This window comes from Grampus griseus (assembly GCF_964374135.1).
Source record: "Grampus griseus genome assembly, chromosome: X".
Classification (NCBI taxonomy): Eukaryota; Metazoa; Chordata; class Mammalia; order Artiodactyla; family Delphinidae; genus Grampus; species Grampus griseus.
In genome coordinates, this window is record NC_138999.1 from 12,675,030 (window position 1) to 12,689,814 (window position 14,785).

General features: G+C 45.5%; 1 protein-coding gene across 2 annotated transcripts in view; it reads right to left on the reverse strand.

Annotated features, from left to right (window-relative positions):
* Positions 1-14,785, reverse strand: part of CLTRN (collectrin, amino acid transport regulator) — a 47,003-nt gene that overhangs the window by 24,864 nt on the left and 7,354 nt on the right. The window contains exons 1-3 of one of the 2 annotated variants that reach the window (XM_082681822.1): positions 12,824-12,941; positions 12,449-12,507; positions 7,694-7,779 (exon numbers count right to left, since the gene is read on the reverse strand). In XM_082681822.1, coding sequence (XP_082537948.1) covers positions 7,694-7,779; positions 12,449-12,507; positions 12,824-12,881 — 203 coding nt within the window. In that variant the 5' untranslated portion in view covers positions 12,882-12,941. Of the gene's footprint in view, positions 1-7,693; positions 7,780-12,448; positions 12,508-12,823; positions 12,942-14,785 lie in introns of those variants that run through there. The other variant, XM_082681821.1, reaches the window with a different exon arrangement.

Genomic DNA, 14,785 nt, shown 5'->3' on the forward strand with positions numbered 1-14,785 from the left:
ACCCTTTGGGAAATTAACGGATGTCCTGGGTACCGCAAGAGTAAGACACTGAGGTCCAACAAGAGAAAAAATGCAGGCGGCGGGGAGCTCCTTCTACTGTGGCCATTCCCGCCACCTTCACCGTGGGAGTATCCGCCCAGGGGATTCAGGTGCAACACGAGGGAGAAATGGTGGGTGGGACACCGTCTGCTTGTGTCCACTGCAGCCCAGTAGACGGGGCCCTGGTTTAAGAGTCAGGACGTTAAGCATGCTTCATTCACTCACAGACGTTTACCAAGAGCTAACAATGATTAGCCACTATGGTTAGGGAGGGTTAGGAAAAGAGTTCTACTGCAGGGGCATTTAGATTGCACGACCTTGCCCATGAGTGCCGGGTCTAGGAGTTTAGTGCTATTAAGACGCTTGAAGATCAAGGTCACAGTGTGAGCTCACCAGAAGATTAAAACCAAAGTGGGAGCCAAAACTCTCGAGATGCCCGGATCTGCCCACGAGGCTCCATGCTCCGTCGGAGAACAGACACAGGACAGAGGGGAGGGCACAGGGCTTCTGGATTCCACGTGGTTTGTCCACAGTCTTTGTCAGGAGGGGCTCTAATTTCTACCCACAGTAGAACTTCATAGTCTCCAAGCTTTGAGCATCGTTTTCAATTTTATCAGCTGAGCGTTCCCTGGGAGCCTATCAAACACTCTGTCCATCTGCAACACAAGACTTCTCTGGGCCCTGGGCCACGAGGCCAAGGCCCAAGCCTACCCTGCACTGTGCGGCCCTGTATTCCTGAAGTGTGGCCCGTGTGGGTGCTCAGTGACTGTGATATGAATAGATGGATGAATGAACTAACAGAACGGAGTAATGAGCTCCACTGTTTTTACTCACTGTTTCTACCTTATTCCAAGAGAGGGTAACTGAGAAAGTAAATTGGGCCAGCACGGCAATAACAGAAAAGGGAGGAAGGAAAGGAGGGAGATTACTTCCCTAAAACTTTGTTTCCCCAATCACAAATATTCAGACAACATAACACAGACAACTCTCTAGTATAAGAAGACTCCTGAATATAGTGCAGATAGAGGTAGCCAAGAGGAAGTGTACATGTAAGGAAAGTGGGTGCTAAAGGGAGTAACATGAAGAGTGATTTATAGATTTCAGTAGATAATTTACTTAGCGACCAAAAGACGCAGATTCCTTCCAGTGATAGATTATGTCCAACCAGCGTGACTTCTTCCACGCCCTTTCTTCTAAATGTGACCACACTGAATGTCCTCTAAGATTTGCACAAAATGAAAAATTAATCAGCCGACAGCACTTACTGAACTAAACATGTCTTTTAAAGTATGTTTTGATGTAATGAATAAACTGAAATGCCTAAATCTTACAAAGTTCTCCTCACAAGAAAAAAGATTACATCACGATGCACGGTGACGGATGTTAACTAGACTTACTGAGGTGATCATTTCACAATACACACAAATATCAAATCATTATGTCGTATACCCGCAACTAATATAATGTGATCTGTCCATTATACCTCAATAAAAATAAATAAATAATGACTGAAATGGCATTAGCACAGCTAAACAGCAAACCTACACTTTCAAGATTTGTAAATATAGATGGGTCTGATGGAATTCTTTGTATTCACTGGAATAACAATTTTGTCCGACTACTTCACAAAGCTGTAGTATTTACACATATACAGTCGCTCCTGTCAGCAAATCACTAAAAGGGTAGAAAGGGCCACTCCCATCCCTCAAGTGTGGGGAGCCCTGGTCTGAAGGTAACTGTCTCAGAACTGGCTCCACTGCCACTCCTCATCAGTGGCGCCAGACAGGGCCAACTAGGGTGGGAAGAATCGGGCTCTTGTTTCTGGAAATCAAAGGACTAAACAGGAGCTGGGCTGCTGTTTAACAGGCACGAGACCGTTAATCCCCTTACCGTGGATACAAGACCATGTTGTTCGTTCTTAGATCACAAGGCTTATCCTTGAATAATTAGGCAGACGAAGAAATCCATTCCGTGCCTTACAGCATTTTCCTCAGAAAGGGAACGCTAGGCCTGAGTTAGACTTCTGCCTCTCCTGCTAAAAATGATAAATTATTCTAAACAACCAATATTGGAGTAAACCAGGCAAGTAGATTTCTCAGTTTTCCTGGAAAATAGACTAAAGTTTAAACTTAATCATATTTTCCTGAGATAATAATACTTTCAACATTTAAAAACTCCTATGAAACTATTTTAGAAAATCTGGCCTAAACCTTATTATAAAAACTTGAAAACACCTGTTTACCATCTTCAATCAAAGTCCCAAGAAACCTTCAAGTAATCTGATCTAATGAAACCATAACTTTCTACCACTTAAACTTGTCCTTCCCTCTTCCATTCTACTTTTAAGAAAATCCAGGGAAGAGCAAGAAAACCACTTGATATCAAGATTTGTAAGTAATGCTTTCAAAGGAACTGTCTTGTTTCTGTCACATTTCGTCCATCTTCCATGACTCCCAGGGCCAGCTTCTTGGGTGTGGGCCTGTGCTGTGTGGGACCTGGATTTACCCATCATTTAAATCTCAGGGCCTACCTAGCAGCCTACACAGGAGGCTTCCAACAGAGGTTACTTAATTCTCTGGCCCCCATCCAGCAGTGTAGGGCACAGGCGGCCTCAGGCGAGCGCCGTGAAGAAGAGGCTTCTGCTTCTCACACCACTGCCGTGGGCGCTCTGTCAGCTCTTTCTCTCCCTCACTCCCTGACAGCATCTCGAGGAGGCGCGATGGAGCTTGCCTGTCACTTCTGGCCCTTGAAGAGCTCAGGCCGGTCTGGTCTGATCAAAACCTAGACGAACTGTCTTCCCGCCCCTAACACACGGCTTCCCTCGCCCCGGCCGTGCTGGCCTCAGCGGCCTGCTCTGTTCTTTTACTCTCCTGGCTCCACCCCTCCTGCGCTTCGCCCCTTACCTCCCCGCAGTCCCGCTCACCGGGGGATGGAAAAGGGAGGTGGGAGAGCGCGGGGATCCGACAGGAGAGAAAAAGGCAAGCTTCTTTTTCCCTAGCCAGGCTCCTTGTGCTGCCCTCTGGCCGCTGGTGGCCCCTGCCGGGGCGGGTCCTCGCGTTCTCCACCCAGAGTGCACCCGGGGGGCCTCAGGAGACCGTCTGGGGACCTGTGCACTGCCCCTTCCCCTGACAAGGACGACGCACTCTGGCCAGGGCCGAAGGCTTCCATCTCGCCCCTCCCTGCCCGCTCTGCCGCCTTCCCTTTGCCCTGCACTTGGATCTCGGGCCCCACAGGCAGCGACTCGTGCAGCTCCCTCCGGAGGCCTCTGCTTGGCCCCGGGCGGGCAGCCGTCCGAGTGCAGGCTGTTGGCAAAGCCGCCCTCTCTCACCCAGCCATGGAGGCTCAAGCCAGCCTTTGCCGTCAGACTTCTCCAGCTAAGAGGCAGGCGCCAGTTTCTGTTCCACCCACGGGACAGTCTCAGTGGCTGGGGACACCATCACGGTGGCTCGCGCTCCAGGTGCTGCTACTCTGGTGGCAGCTGGAAGTGGCCCTGGGAACGTCTGCGAGCTGGGGAGTGATGTGCCCCTCTCTCCTCTCGCAGACAACTCCTCTCTCTACTAGCAGCTCTGCCTGACCTGAGGTGGGCAGGGGAACACGCAAGGGGGCCACTAGTGTGGCCTGGGCGCTAGTGGGCGCCCATCACATGGACCCAGCTGTCAGCTCCCAGCGGGCTGCGTGGTGCACCTGCACCGGGACCCATCCCCGCCCCTGTCCTGCGGGGAAGGCCGTGGACACGCCGCACCCGCTCTGCAGGGCCTCGCCCTCTGCCTCTCGGAACCTCGACCTTCTCTTCCACTGCCCGCTTGGGGTCATGGTGACTGGACCCGTTCAGCTCTCCTGCAAGTCCTTCATGGATGTGGCCAGGACCTCGCTTTAGGAAGAACACCCTCTGGCAGAGTCAATCCAGCTTATACTGGGTCAAGAGTAGGCTGGCGGTACGTTCCCAGATATGCAGAGGAGACACTGAGCCCTGTGTCACTGGAGGTGATCGTGCTTGATATGAGATACCGTAGTTAGGACTGAGTGAAAGGTGGGACGAAGAGTCTTCATTACTCTGTTCATTATTTGACTATCTGTAGTGAGTTACTCTTTACATCTTCCACCCAGTGCATCTCAGTAGCTCTAAGTTTTCTGCAGTATCCATAGAATAAGCAGTGACAGGATAGGAAAAAAACGATTTAAAAAATCGGCCAATGTTCAAGATTTGAATCCCTAAAGCCATCCTAACAGGCATACTTCCCACCCTCTAGAATCCACTCTGCCTCACACTGGCACCAAAAGACCTCTGAAAAGCACATTTAAAATCGGATCCATTTGCCAAGCTAGTGGTGCCTTTCTATTACCCACCACACTCGGGAGAGGCAGCCTGTCTGGGAAGTTGTTTTCAATTCATCTTGCATTGTGTGGTGCCCTTTCCCATAGAGGAAACCTGCTCATGTAAAGAAGCAGCCACCGTTAGGGGGCAGCACTTGTACTGCATCTTAAGCCCATCCTGATTCATGAGGCAGCCCTCATCCCTCAGCCCCCTGAGAGCAGTACTGCTTGCTGGGACTCAAGCTGCCTGAGCATTTACAGGAAAACAATTTGTTGACCCCAATCTAGGTGTGCGCTTTTCAATTTTTCAACTGACATTGGCAACAAAAGCCTCTATAGAGCCTATGCACCCAGTTCCAATTAAAACACCTTTGCAAATAAACCAGATTACATATTCACAGACTCCTACAATGTCCAGGTTCCGAAAAATCAAATTCCCAAATTGAATTCCTCAAAACTAATCTGAAATGTTACATATTTAAATTAACTTTTCCTAAGAATGGAAATGTGATATAACATAGTCATTTACAAGGTGAAATTTAGGTACTAAGAGGATGTAATAATACAATGAACACAGCGATGTATAAAATCTGTTGATCAAAAATGACAATAAGATAAAAAGAGACTAGTTGAGGGGCTAGCATTGTGAGACGACCAGAGGCTGTTTTCCTTATATTTTTCTCTTTTCTTTCGTTTTTGAAAATTGAGGTATAGTTTTATGTACAATATTATATGTTTCAGGTGTACAACACAGTGATTCACAATTTTAAAGGCTATAACTCCATTTATAGCTATTATAAAATACTGGCTATATTCTCTGTGCTGTATAATATATCCTTGTAGCTTATTTATTTTATATATGGTAGTTTGTACCTCTTAACCCCCTACCCCTATCTTGCCCCTCCCCCTTCCCTCTCCCCAGTGGGAACCACTAGCTTGTTCTCCATATCTGTGTGTTTCTTTTCGTTATACTCACTACTTTATTTTTTAGATTCCACATATAAGTGATAACATACAGTACTCATCTTATTATTTCACTAAGCATAATAGCCTCCCAAGTCCATCCGCGTTGTTGCAAATGGCAAATTTTCATTCATTTTTTCGGTTGAGTAGTATTCCATTGTATGTATATGTATATATGTGGATACGTGTGTGTGTGTGTGTGTACACCACATCTTCTTTATCCATCCTTCTGTTGATGGACACTTAGGTGGCTTCCATGTCTTGGCTATTGTAAATAACACTGCTGTGTACATTGGGGTGCATGTATCTTTTTGAGTTAGGGTTTTTCTTTTTCTCTGATATATACCCAGGAATGGAATTGTGGGGTCATATGGTAGTTCTATGTTTAGTTTTTTGAGAAACCTCCATACTGTTTTCCACAGTGGCTGTACAATTTACGTCCCCACAAATGGTGTACATGGGTTCCCTCTTCTCCTTATATTTTTCCTTTTTTATTTTTTGGAAGGCAATCTTCTCATTTTAATTTTTTTTTTTTTTATTTTTTTGTGGTACGTGGGCCTCTAACTGTTGTGGCCTCTCCTGTTGCAGAGCACAGGCTCCGGACGCGCAGGCTCAGCGGCCATGGCTCATGGGCCCAGCCGCTCCACAGCACGGGGATCTTCCCAGACCGGGGCATGAACCCGTGTCCCCTGCATTGGCAGGCGGACTCTCAACCACTGCGCCACCAGGGAAGCCCTCGTTTTAATTTTTAAAAGGTTATTATAAATTGTTTTGGAAAGAATGCTTCCATTTAAAGCCATAAGATAAAGGCAAATATATCTTTTCTAAAAATCTATAAAACAAGAGTAAAGTTCACGTAGGGCATCATTTTGTTTTACCTTACACCTCCTTCTTTTAATTTTTTGAATCATGTGAATATGTTACGTATCTTAAAATACATATGTGTGAAAAAATACATATGTGTGTTGTGTATATATGTGTGTGTTTGTGTACACGCAAATCCACATATCATATGTTTATTTTGCTCCCCCAAATTTTACTCTTCTGTTTTATCCCTTATATTCACAGCCCATGCATAATACATTGTGGGTCTGAGGAAGACAAAAATAGAAACCCTCTTTGCCAAGTTCTCAATAAAATTAAGACAAAAGAATGAAGCAGACAGGAGACCAAAATAAAAGGCAAATTTCCTTCCCAATTTTAAAAATATCCTGCGATGAGATAAATTCATCTATAGTGACCCAGGCAGAGCTGAACCGAGGCAGGTTCACCATATTCTGGTGTACTATGCAAGATACTTAACACCTTAGGATCTGGCACCTACCAATCTAAACAGTCTACAGCTACAGACAGCACGGACAGCTGTGTGGGTGTGTAAGCTTGCCCAGGCAGGGCCTGATTCTGTACTTAGTGTGAGGGGCAGCGCAGAAAAATGCGTGCTGAGGGCAGGCCGGCTCCTCAAGAGAAGGGAACCCATGCCCAGTTTATCCCTCCAGCCCACCAATCAAATCAGTCATTTCACCTCTCAAGGGAAGAGTGAAGTAAGGGAGTAGAGAGAAACCAGGAGTGTTACCCTAATCACAAATGGAGATGGAAGGAAACATCACAAATAGGGAAGATTCCTTCGGAAGAACAGATTCAAATGTAAAACTATTAAAAGTTGTACTAAGGCTTTGAAGAAAATAAACAAGGTGCTATGATAGATACCAACAGTGCAATGAACCTATACCTATGTAAGTTATTTTCAAAATGAGTGCTATGCACTTATCCCCTTGCCCCCCGAGTTCATATATTGAAGTCCTAACCCCAAATGTGAATGTATTAATATTTGGAGATAGGGCCTATAAGGAGATAATTACAGTTAAATGAGGTCATAATGGTGGAGCCCTGATAAAGAGGATTAGTGCCCTCATCCAAAAAGGCACCAGAATGCTCACTCTCTCCCCTGCCACTTCCCCCTCAACAAAGAAGAGGTCGTGTGAGCATACAAAGATCTGGTGTTGCCTACAAGCTGAAAGAAGAGGGCTCAGAATAAAATCTACCTTGTCAGCATCTTAATCTTCAACTTATAATATATAACTTCAACTTATATAATATATATATACAGAGAGAGAGAGAAATGTAGAAAGCTTATGACATGTAACTACAAATTTTTATATTTATCTTCATAGTGCCTATTGAATGAAGAGCATTGTTAGAACATGATATAAACTGTAAGCTGAGCTAGATTATAAAGGTTCTTTTTAATGTTGAATTAAAATGTGGGTCCCTTAAAAATTAGATGTATACCTTATTTTCAAGATTGAGTTTTGAATTAATGTCCTGTCTCAAATAATACTTGCAAACAATCAATTTAGACTTTTCATTGCTTACTTACTCAGTTGCTTCTCTGTTGGGAACTCTTCTCATGGAGAAAGCCACCATCGCTTTGAAGAGATATTCTTCATTTGTATCCCAGGTGTACTGAAAGAGAAGTAAAACCGAAGGTAAAGTGAAGAGGCATGGGGTAAAAATTGGTCCACTGGGTTCTAACTGTGGCCACACTGGTGTTGGTGTGTGTCTGTGTCTCTCTCTCATCTTCCTCATACAATAAAGACTGGAGACCATGATAAATCATGTCACCATAATGTTCAGGATAGAGTTTCCTGGCTATTCTATCATTGTAATTGTGGTGTGTTTCCCACTGCATTATCTTCTTCCAAATCTGCAGTATTAGTAGCCAGTCAACAAACAGGTCACTTGGACATCTCATCCTGGACATAAACAGTTGATTCTCTCCTTCCCTTTCACCTTTCCCTCATAAACTGACTCCCCTTCTCAGCTTCCTTCCCTTTATTAACACCGGTACAATTTTACTTTTTATACTCTTAGCTGAAAACTTGAGTGTATGTGTGTATTATGGGCTGAATTGTACCCCCCTACAAAGAAATTCATATGTTAAAATCCTAACCCCCCAGTACCTCAGAATAGAACCATATATGGAGATAGTGTCTTTACAGAGGTGATCAGGTTACAATTAGATCACTAGGGTGGGCCCTAATCCAATATGACGGGTGTCCTTGGAAGAACAGGAGATTTGTCACAGACACATACAGAGGGAAGACGTGTAGACACAGGGAGAAGACAGCCATCTAGAAGCCAAGGAGAGAGGCCTGGAACACATCCCTCCCTCACAGAACTCAGAAGGAACCGACCTCGCTGACACCTTGATCTTGGACTTCCAGCCTCCAGAATGAGAGAAAACAAATTTCTGTTGTTTAAGCCACTCAATCTGTGGTACTGTGTTACAGCAGCCCTAGCAAACTGAAGTGGCTGACCCCACATTTTAGGTGGTAATCAAGTGTAACTGGAGAAAATCACAAAACAGGTTCTGTGGCTTAACTCTAAACTCATGATGACCTACTCCCAAATTGCCCGGGATCCCGTTAGGATTCTCCATCAGTTTTCTCTCTCTCAAAGTTCACAATGACTATTTCAAAGCTCCTTCAGGCCTCCCCAAATCTCAGTGCTTCCCTCAAACCTCACTCTCACTAGGAGCTCTTGTTTTATAAGTTACTGATACATCTCGAGTCATCCACTCACACTCCCCCGCCCTCCTGACACCAAGTACAAAACTTCCTCCATAGACACATGTCTTATCCACATCCTCCCCCGAAGGGCCAGATGTGGTGTTTCTCCTCCTGTCAATGGCTGTTCTGTCCACCTCTATTAGGAACGCTTCCATTAGGCCCTTCCCAGGATCTAAACAATACAGTTTTCCCCTCTCTTCTGTGCATTCAGTGCTGACTGGAGGCTGTCCATTGACTCTGAACCATGACTCTGAACTCTTTCCCATTAAAACAACAGCAAAACTAAATCACTTTATTCAGTCCTCCTTCTTCTACCCATTGCTGTCTCTCTCCTGCCCTTCAGAGCCAAAATTCCCAAAGGAGTTGTCCATCCTTCTGTCTTTACATGGTCACTGCCCACTTACTCTTTTTTTTAAATATAAATTTATTTATTTTATTTATTTTTGGCTGTGTTGGGTCTTCGTTGTTGTGCGGGGGCTTTTCTCTAGTTGCGGTGAGCAGGGGCTACTCTTCATTGCGGTGAGCGGGCCTCATTGCGGTGGCTTCTCTTGTTGCGGAGCACGGGCTCTAGGCACGCGGGCTCAGCAGTTGTGGCACATGGGCTTCAGCAGTTGTGGCTCGCGGGCTCTAGAGCGCAGGCTCAGTAGTTGTGGCACACGGGCTTAGCTGCTCCCCAGCATGTGGGATCTTCCCGGACCTAGGGCTCAAACCCGTGTGCCCTGCATTGGCAGGCAGATTCTTAACCACTGCGCCACCAGGGAAGCCCCACTACCCACTTATTCTTAACCTCCTCCACCATCTGCCTTCCAATCACTCCACTCCACAAAGCGGCTCTCTCACGTTACCAATGACCTTCACGTTGCTCAACACAATGAGCAGTTTTCAGTCACGCCTCGCTTGGCCTCTCAACAGCATTTGATGCTCTTGAACAGTCCCTTCATCTGAAGGCACTCTCTTCCCTTTCGTGATACAGCATCGTCCTGGTTGTCCTCCTGCCCCTCTGCCTCCTTTGCAGGTTCACCCTCCTCTACACGGGCCTTAAGCTTTCGAGAATCGCTAAGCTCAAGGCTAGCCCCTCTCCTCTTGCCACCCTCCGCTTTCTCCCTCAGCACTGTCATTACCACCTCAGTGCAGGTGACGCAGGAATGTGTATCTCAAGCCAGCTCTGTCCTTGCCTGTTTGTCAATAATACCTCAAACTCAGTAAGTCCAAAATTAAAGCCATGGTTTTCTTGTTGGTTCTTGGTTCCCTGACTCATAAATGGGCCATCAGGCATCCAGCTGCATAATTAGAAACAAAAGCTTATGCTTCACCCGTCGTCCTCTCTTCCTTGTCATCCCATCCCCGTGACTCTCAAATCCCTTCACTGCTCCCTCTCTCTCTCCACCAACACACCATACTCCAAATAGCCATCATCTCCCACCTGCACTACTCCACCTGCCTCCCAACTGGCTCCTCCTCTCTACTCCAGGCGCCTGGACTCTGTCTTCCACACTGTAGCCAAAGTGTCTTGTAAACACAAATTCTGTCATGACGCCCCTTCCACGAAACTCCTCGTCGCTTTAAAGATAATATCAAGGACTTCCCTGATGGTGCAGTGGTTAGCAGTCTGCCTGGCAATGCAGGGGATACGGGTTCGAGCCCTGGTCCAGGAAGACCCCACATGCCATGGAGCAACTAAGCCCGTGTGCCACAACTACTGAGGCTGCGCTCTAGAGCCCGTGAGCCGCAACTACTGAGCTCGTGCGCCACAACTACTGAGGTTGCGCTCTAGAGCCTGTGAGCCGCAACTACTGAGCCCGCGTGCCACAACTACTGAGCCTGCGTTCTAGAGCCCACGTGCCACAACTACGAAAGCCAGCATGCCTAGAGCCCGTGTTCTGCAACAAGAGAAGCCACCGCAACGAGAAGCCCGTGCGCAGCAACAGAGAGTAGCCCCCGCTCGCTGCAACTAGAGAAAAGCCCGTGCACAGCAACAAAGACCCAACGCAGCCAAAAATAAATAAATGGATATATTAATTTAAATAAATAAATAAATAAATATATATATATATATATATATAGAGAGAGAGAGAGAGAGAGAGAGAGAGAGAGAGAGAACATCAAAACTCCTCAACACAGCCCACACATTCTTTGGCCTGACCCCTCCTTCCGCCCGAAGCTCATCATGCGCCATGGTCCTCCCCACTGCTCCACTTCCAGGCACCTTGCCCTCCTTCCACCCTTCACTCTCCCCAAGTTCTTTCCTATAATAAGCCTTTGCATGTGCTGGTCCCTCCACCCTCTTTCCTTTCATCCCCTGGTTCACTTTTACTCCTGCTTTAGACCTCACACAAATGCCAGTTCCTGCGGCCCCTCATGAGGCCAAAGCCCCTACGTACTTCTCCTCCCTGTAACGCTTGCCAAGATTACACACTTGCATTTGGTTCATTAATATGCAACCAATTCCACTACTATTAGCTCCCCTAGGGGGCAAGGATAAGCCTGGTTTTAGCTGCACTGCATCCCCAGCATCCAGCACGGGGCCTGCCCTCAGAGGATCCTGGGATAAGCAACCCTACGCACTGGCAGAGATGGTGGATTCTGCAGTCAGACTGCCTGGGTTCAAACCTGACCCCTGCCCCTTGCTGACTTGACATCTTGAGTAGGCCACATAATGTCTCTGTGCCTCAGTTTTCTCATCCACCTAATGAGAATGGGAATACCCATGCCACCTTCCTCAAAGGGTTGTTGTGAGGGCTAAATGAGCTGATGTGAGCAAAGTGATTAGAAGGGTCCCAGCTAGAAAGTAAACTAAGTTCTCAAGGAATGGTGGCGGTTAGAATGATTATTACTCACGGAGCGAGCGAACAAAACGGTTCCAGCCCTGCCAACTGAATACTTCCAACTATCTTTAGCACTCTTTTATCATCTCTAGCCTGAGGCGTCTTACTATCACCTTCTATTCGGGAAAATGGTCACAGACCATGCCGGAAAACCAAAACTAGAATGACACAACTCCATCTTATTAATTCAACAGTCTTTACTGTTCCTATAGCTACCGGAGCCCCATGAGTATTTTTTTAACTTTAATTTCATAAGCATATATTTCATGCTATTACTTTGACATCTGAGAAGAACTGAAGAAACCTCACCTGAGAATTGGAACGTTTTGTGCCATGAAAGATCTCATGCGGGTGAAATGTGCCCTCCTTTCAATGATGAGAAAAGTCACTGACAAAGTTCAAATGACCACAACGGTGAGGAGCAGAGCCCAGCCCACACCTGAGAGCCTGACTCAGGCCCCTCTGCTCCACTCTGCTAGGCTGAAACGTGCAGGCTTGCAAAATTGTTTGGGGCAGCACAGAACTTCACATATTTTCCAGCACACACTGCAGATTAAATACTTCAGGCAAAATCACTTTACTAACAATTTCTATTTCACTACAATCTTTTTTGCTTTAAGAAAATATCAGATTTCAGGTCTTTAGAAGCAATCTATACAAGTTTAAGATAACTATGAAGAGAAAGCAGTGTTATCAGCAAACAAAATTTTAAAGGAACATACAAGTTTCTTCACTTACTGCTTTATCTCCCAGAGCTGTTCTGAGACTAAGTCTCACTTTAAAAGCATTTTCTGCATCTGCCAGAGAGAGAAAAGACAGAGAGCACTATATGATGATAAAATCTGCCAAAATGGAACCTGATAGATGCTAATATTTAATGCAACTCGAATCAACAGAATTGCAAGTAAACTGCCCCAGATACTTCCGGAATTTTAACTGCAATCATCTTAAATGGCTGAAATTTTAATTTCAAACTCATAAAACATTCACAGGCTCAACTTTCAAGCCATGACACGACGGCAGATTTAGAAAAATAAAGAAGTCTTTCAGGCAGAGACTTGTCGATCATTTAGAAAACTGTTCATCTATTTTGAAGTTTCAAGGCTTACGTACCTGGCTGACAGAGTTCGGCATGAATAGCACTCACTAGAAAAAAGAGCAGCCACAACATTCTTTCAAACTGGAAAACACAAGACAAACGGAGGGAAAAAAAATCCACCCTTCGCTTAAAGCTGCCTTAGCCATTCTGTGACCCGGATTAGAATATCAGACAAACAAGCAAGCCACCAACTAAAAGGTTTAATGATTAACCCCCATCATCTGGGTTAATACTTTTGAGAGAAGCAGCCCATCTCCTGTCAGTTATTTACGAAAATCTGTTTGGAAAACAGATTAGCTGTCCTTTCCAAATTCTACCTCTAAAGAATGTTTTCTCTGCTGACCCAAAAGTCGGAATCCTCCCCCCACCTTTCTTCTGTTGTTGTCTGGTTAAATGCACGGTGGAAAGCATTAGTCCTTTCTGGAGGTTTACCTTGGCATGAACTTCCCATCTTTTCAGGGCTGAAATATCTCTGGCGTATAGATAGACTCTCTTAATTTAGGAAACAAACATCACTCCTTTCTATCTCTGGTGAACAAAGGACACCCTTCCAAGACTGGCCTCATTAGACTCTCACCTCCACAGGTAAACATTCAGGAGAGTTTCCAACTCAAAGAGAATGGTTTTGCTCAGCGCTAAGCTCTGGTAGTTGTGTAAAATCAAAAGTTAATGATGTACAGCAGTGCGATCCAATGGAACATTCTGTGATGATGGAAATGTTCTATATCTGCACTGTACACTATGTATACAATACGGACGCCACTAGGCATCGGTGGCTGTTGAGCACTTGAAATGGGGCCAGTGCTGCTGAGAAAATGAACTTTTACTAAGTTAATTTAATTTAAGTAGAAACATGTGGCTAAGCAACTACATTGCTCAGTGCAGCTACACGACAGTAATTAGGAGCTACCGACCATGAACTAGCTTTGCTGAATTATTTCTCTAATCCTCAAAACAGCACCCCACAGTTGCTGTGGTATAATCATCTTACATACGAGGAAACCGAGGATCCAGTATTTAAGGCATTGCTGGCAACAGGGAGTGGAATGGGTGTCACTTTACCAGCCTGGATGACTTACACTTGAACCCTATCTCCACCACACTGAACCCGACTGTGTCTCAGGGTCATCACTGATCAAAACTGAAATTGTAACGAAACCTCAGAGATGCTCTGAGGACTACGGCAGTGAGTGGAGAAGAACCTTTCCCCTAGTGGGCATTCTACAGGTGCCGATCAAGCCCCCCAGCGGGTCAGTGTCAGGACTTTCCTCTCTACCATGCTGCCTCTGCATGTGTTCAGTCCCCACATTCCACCTCGTTGCTTGAAAACCATGAATGGAAAAATCAGATCGGGTGACCCGGCTGTTAAACAGACAATCTGGATTTTTAAAGCAGCAACAAGAAAAATATCAACAGCTACACTTCTCATTTCCCCTTCCTGGTTAGGGTGACAGCTTATCGTAGATGACCCACTGCTGTTGGCTAACTCCACTTAAGAGCTTTTCCTCATCTCCTTCACCTTGGTTGCCGGGGCACAGAGTCAGGAAAAGTTGTACTAGAGAGAGAAGTGGCCAAAAGTTAGCCTAGTAGTCATTCCAGAAATTTCACTATTAGATGAAATGGAAATTTCCTAGAAGGAAGGGTCCGCATAACTGACCCCTGAAAATAGTCAGACTAGATGAAGTTATCTTAGGAAATGTTAGACTAGATAAAGGCATCCTGGGGGCGGGGAGGGAATAGACAGAGACGTAACAAAGCTGATTATTTGCATCAAGGAACAAAGCTGTGTTAGCGAGACAGAAATCTGATTCAGCCTTCTTTTCGCCTTAAAACTTCATAAATATATCAAATGTCTCTCTTCTGCTTTTACTTAGTCACTTATGTGACGAGGCTTGAAGACAGTAAAATGCTGAGTTTTTGTCAGTGTAAGCCACTCATTTGAAAAGAGAAGAAAATCTCTTCTCTTCTGAATTATG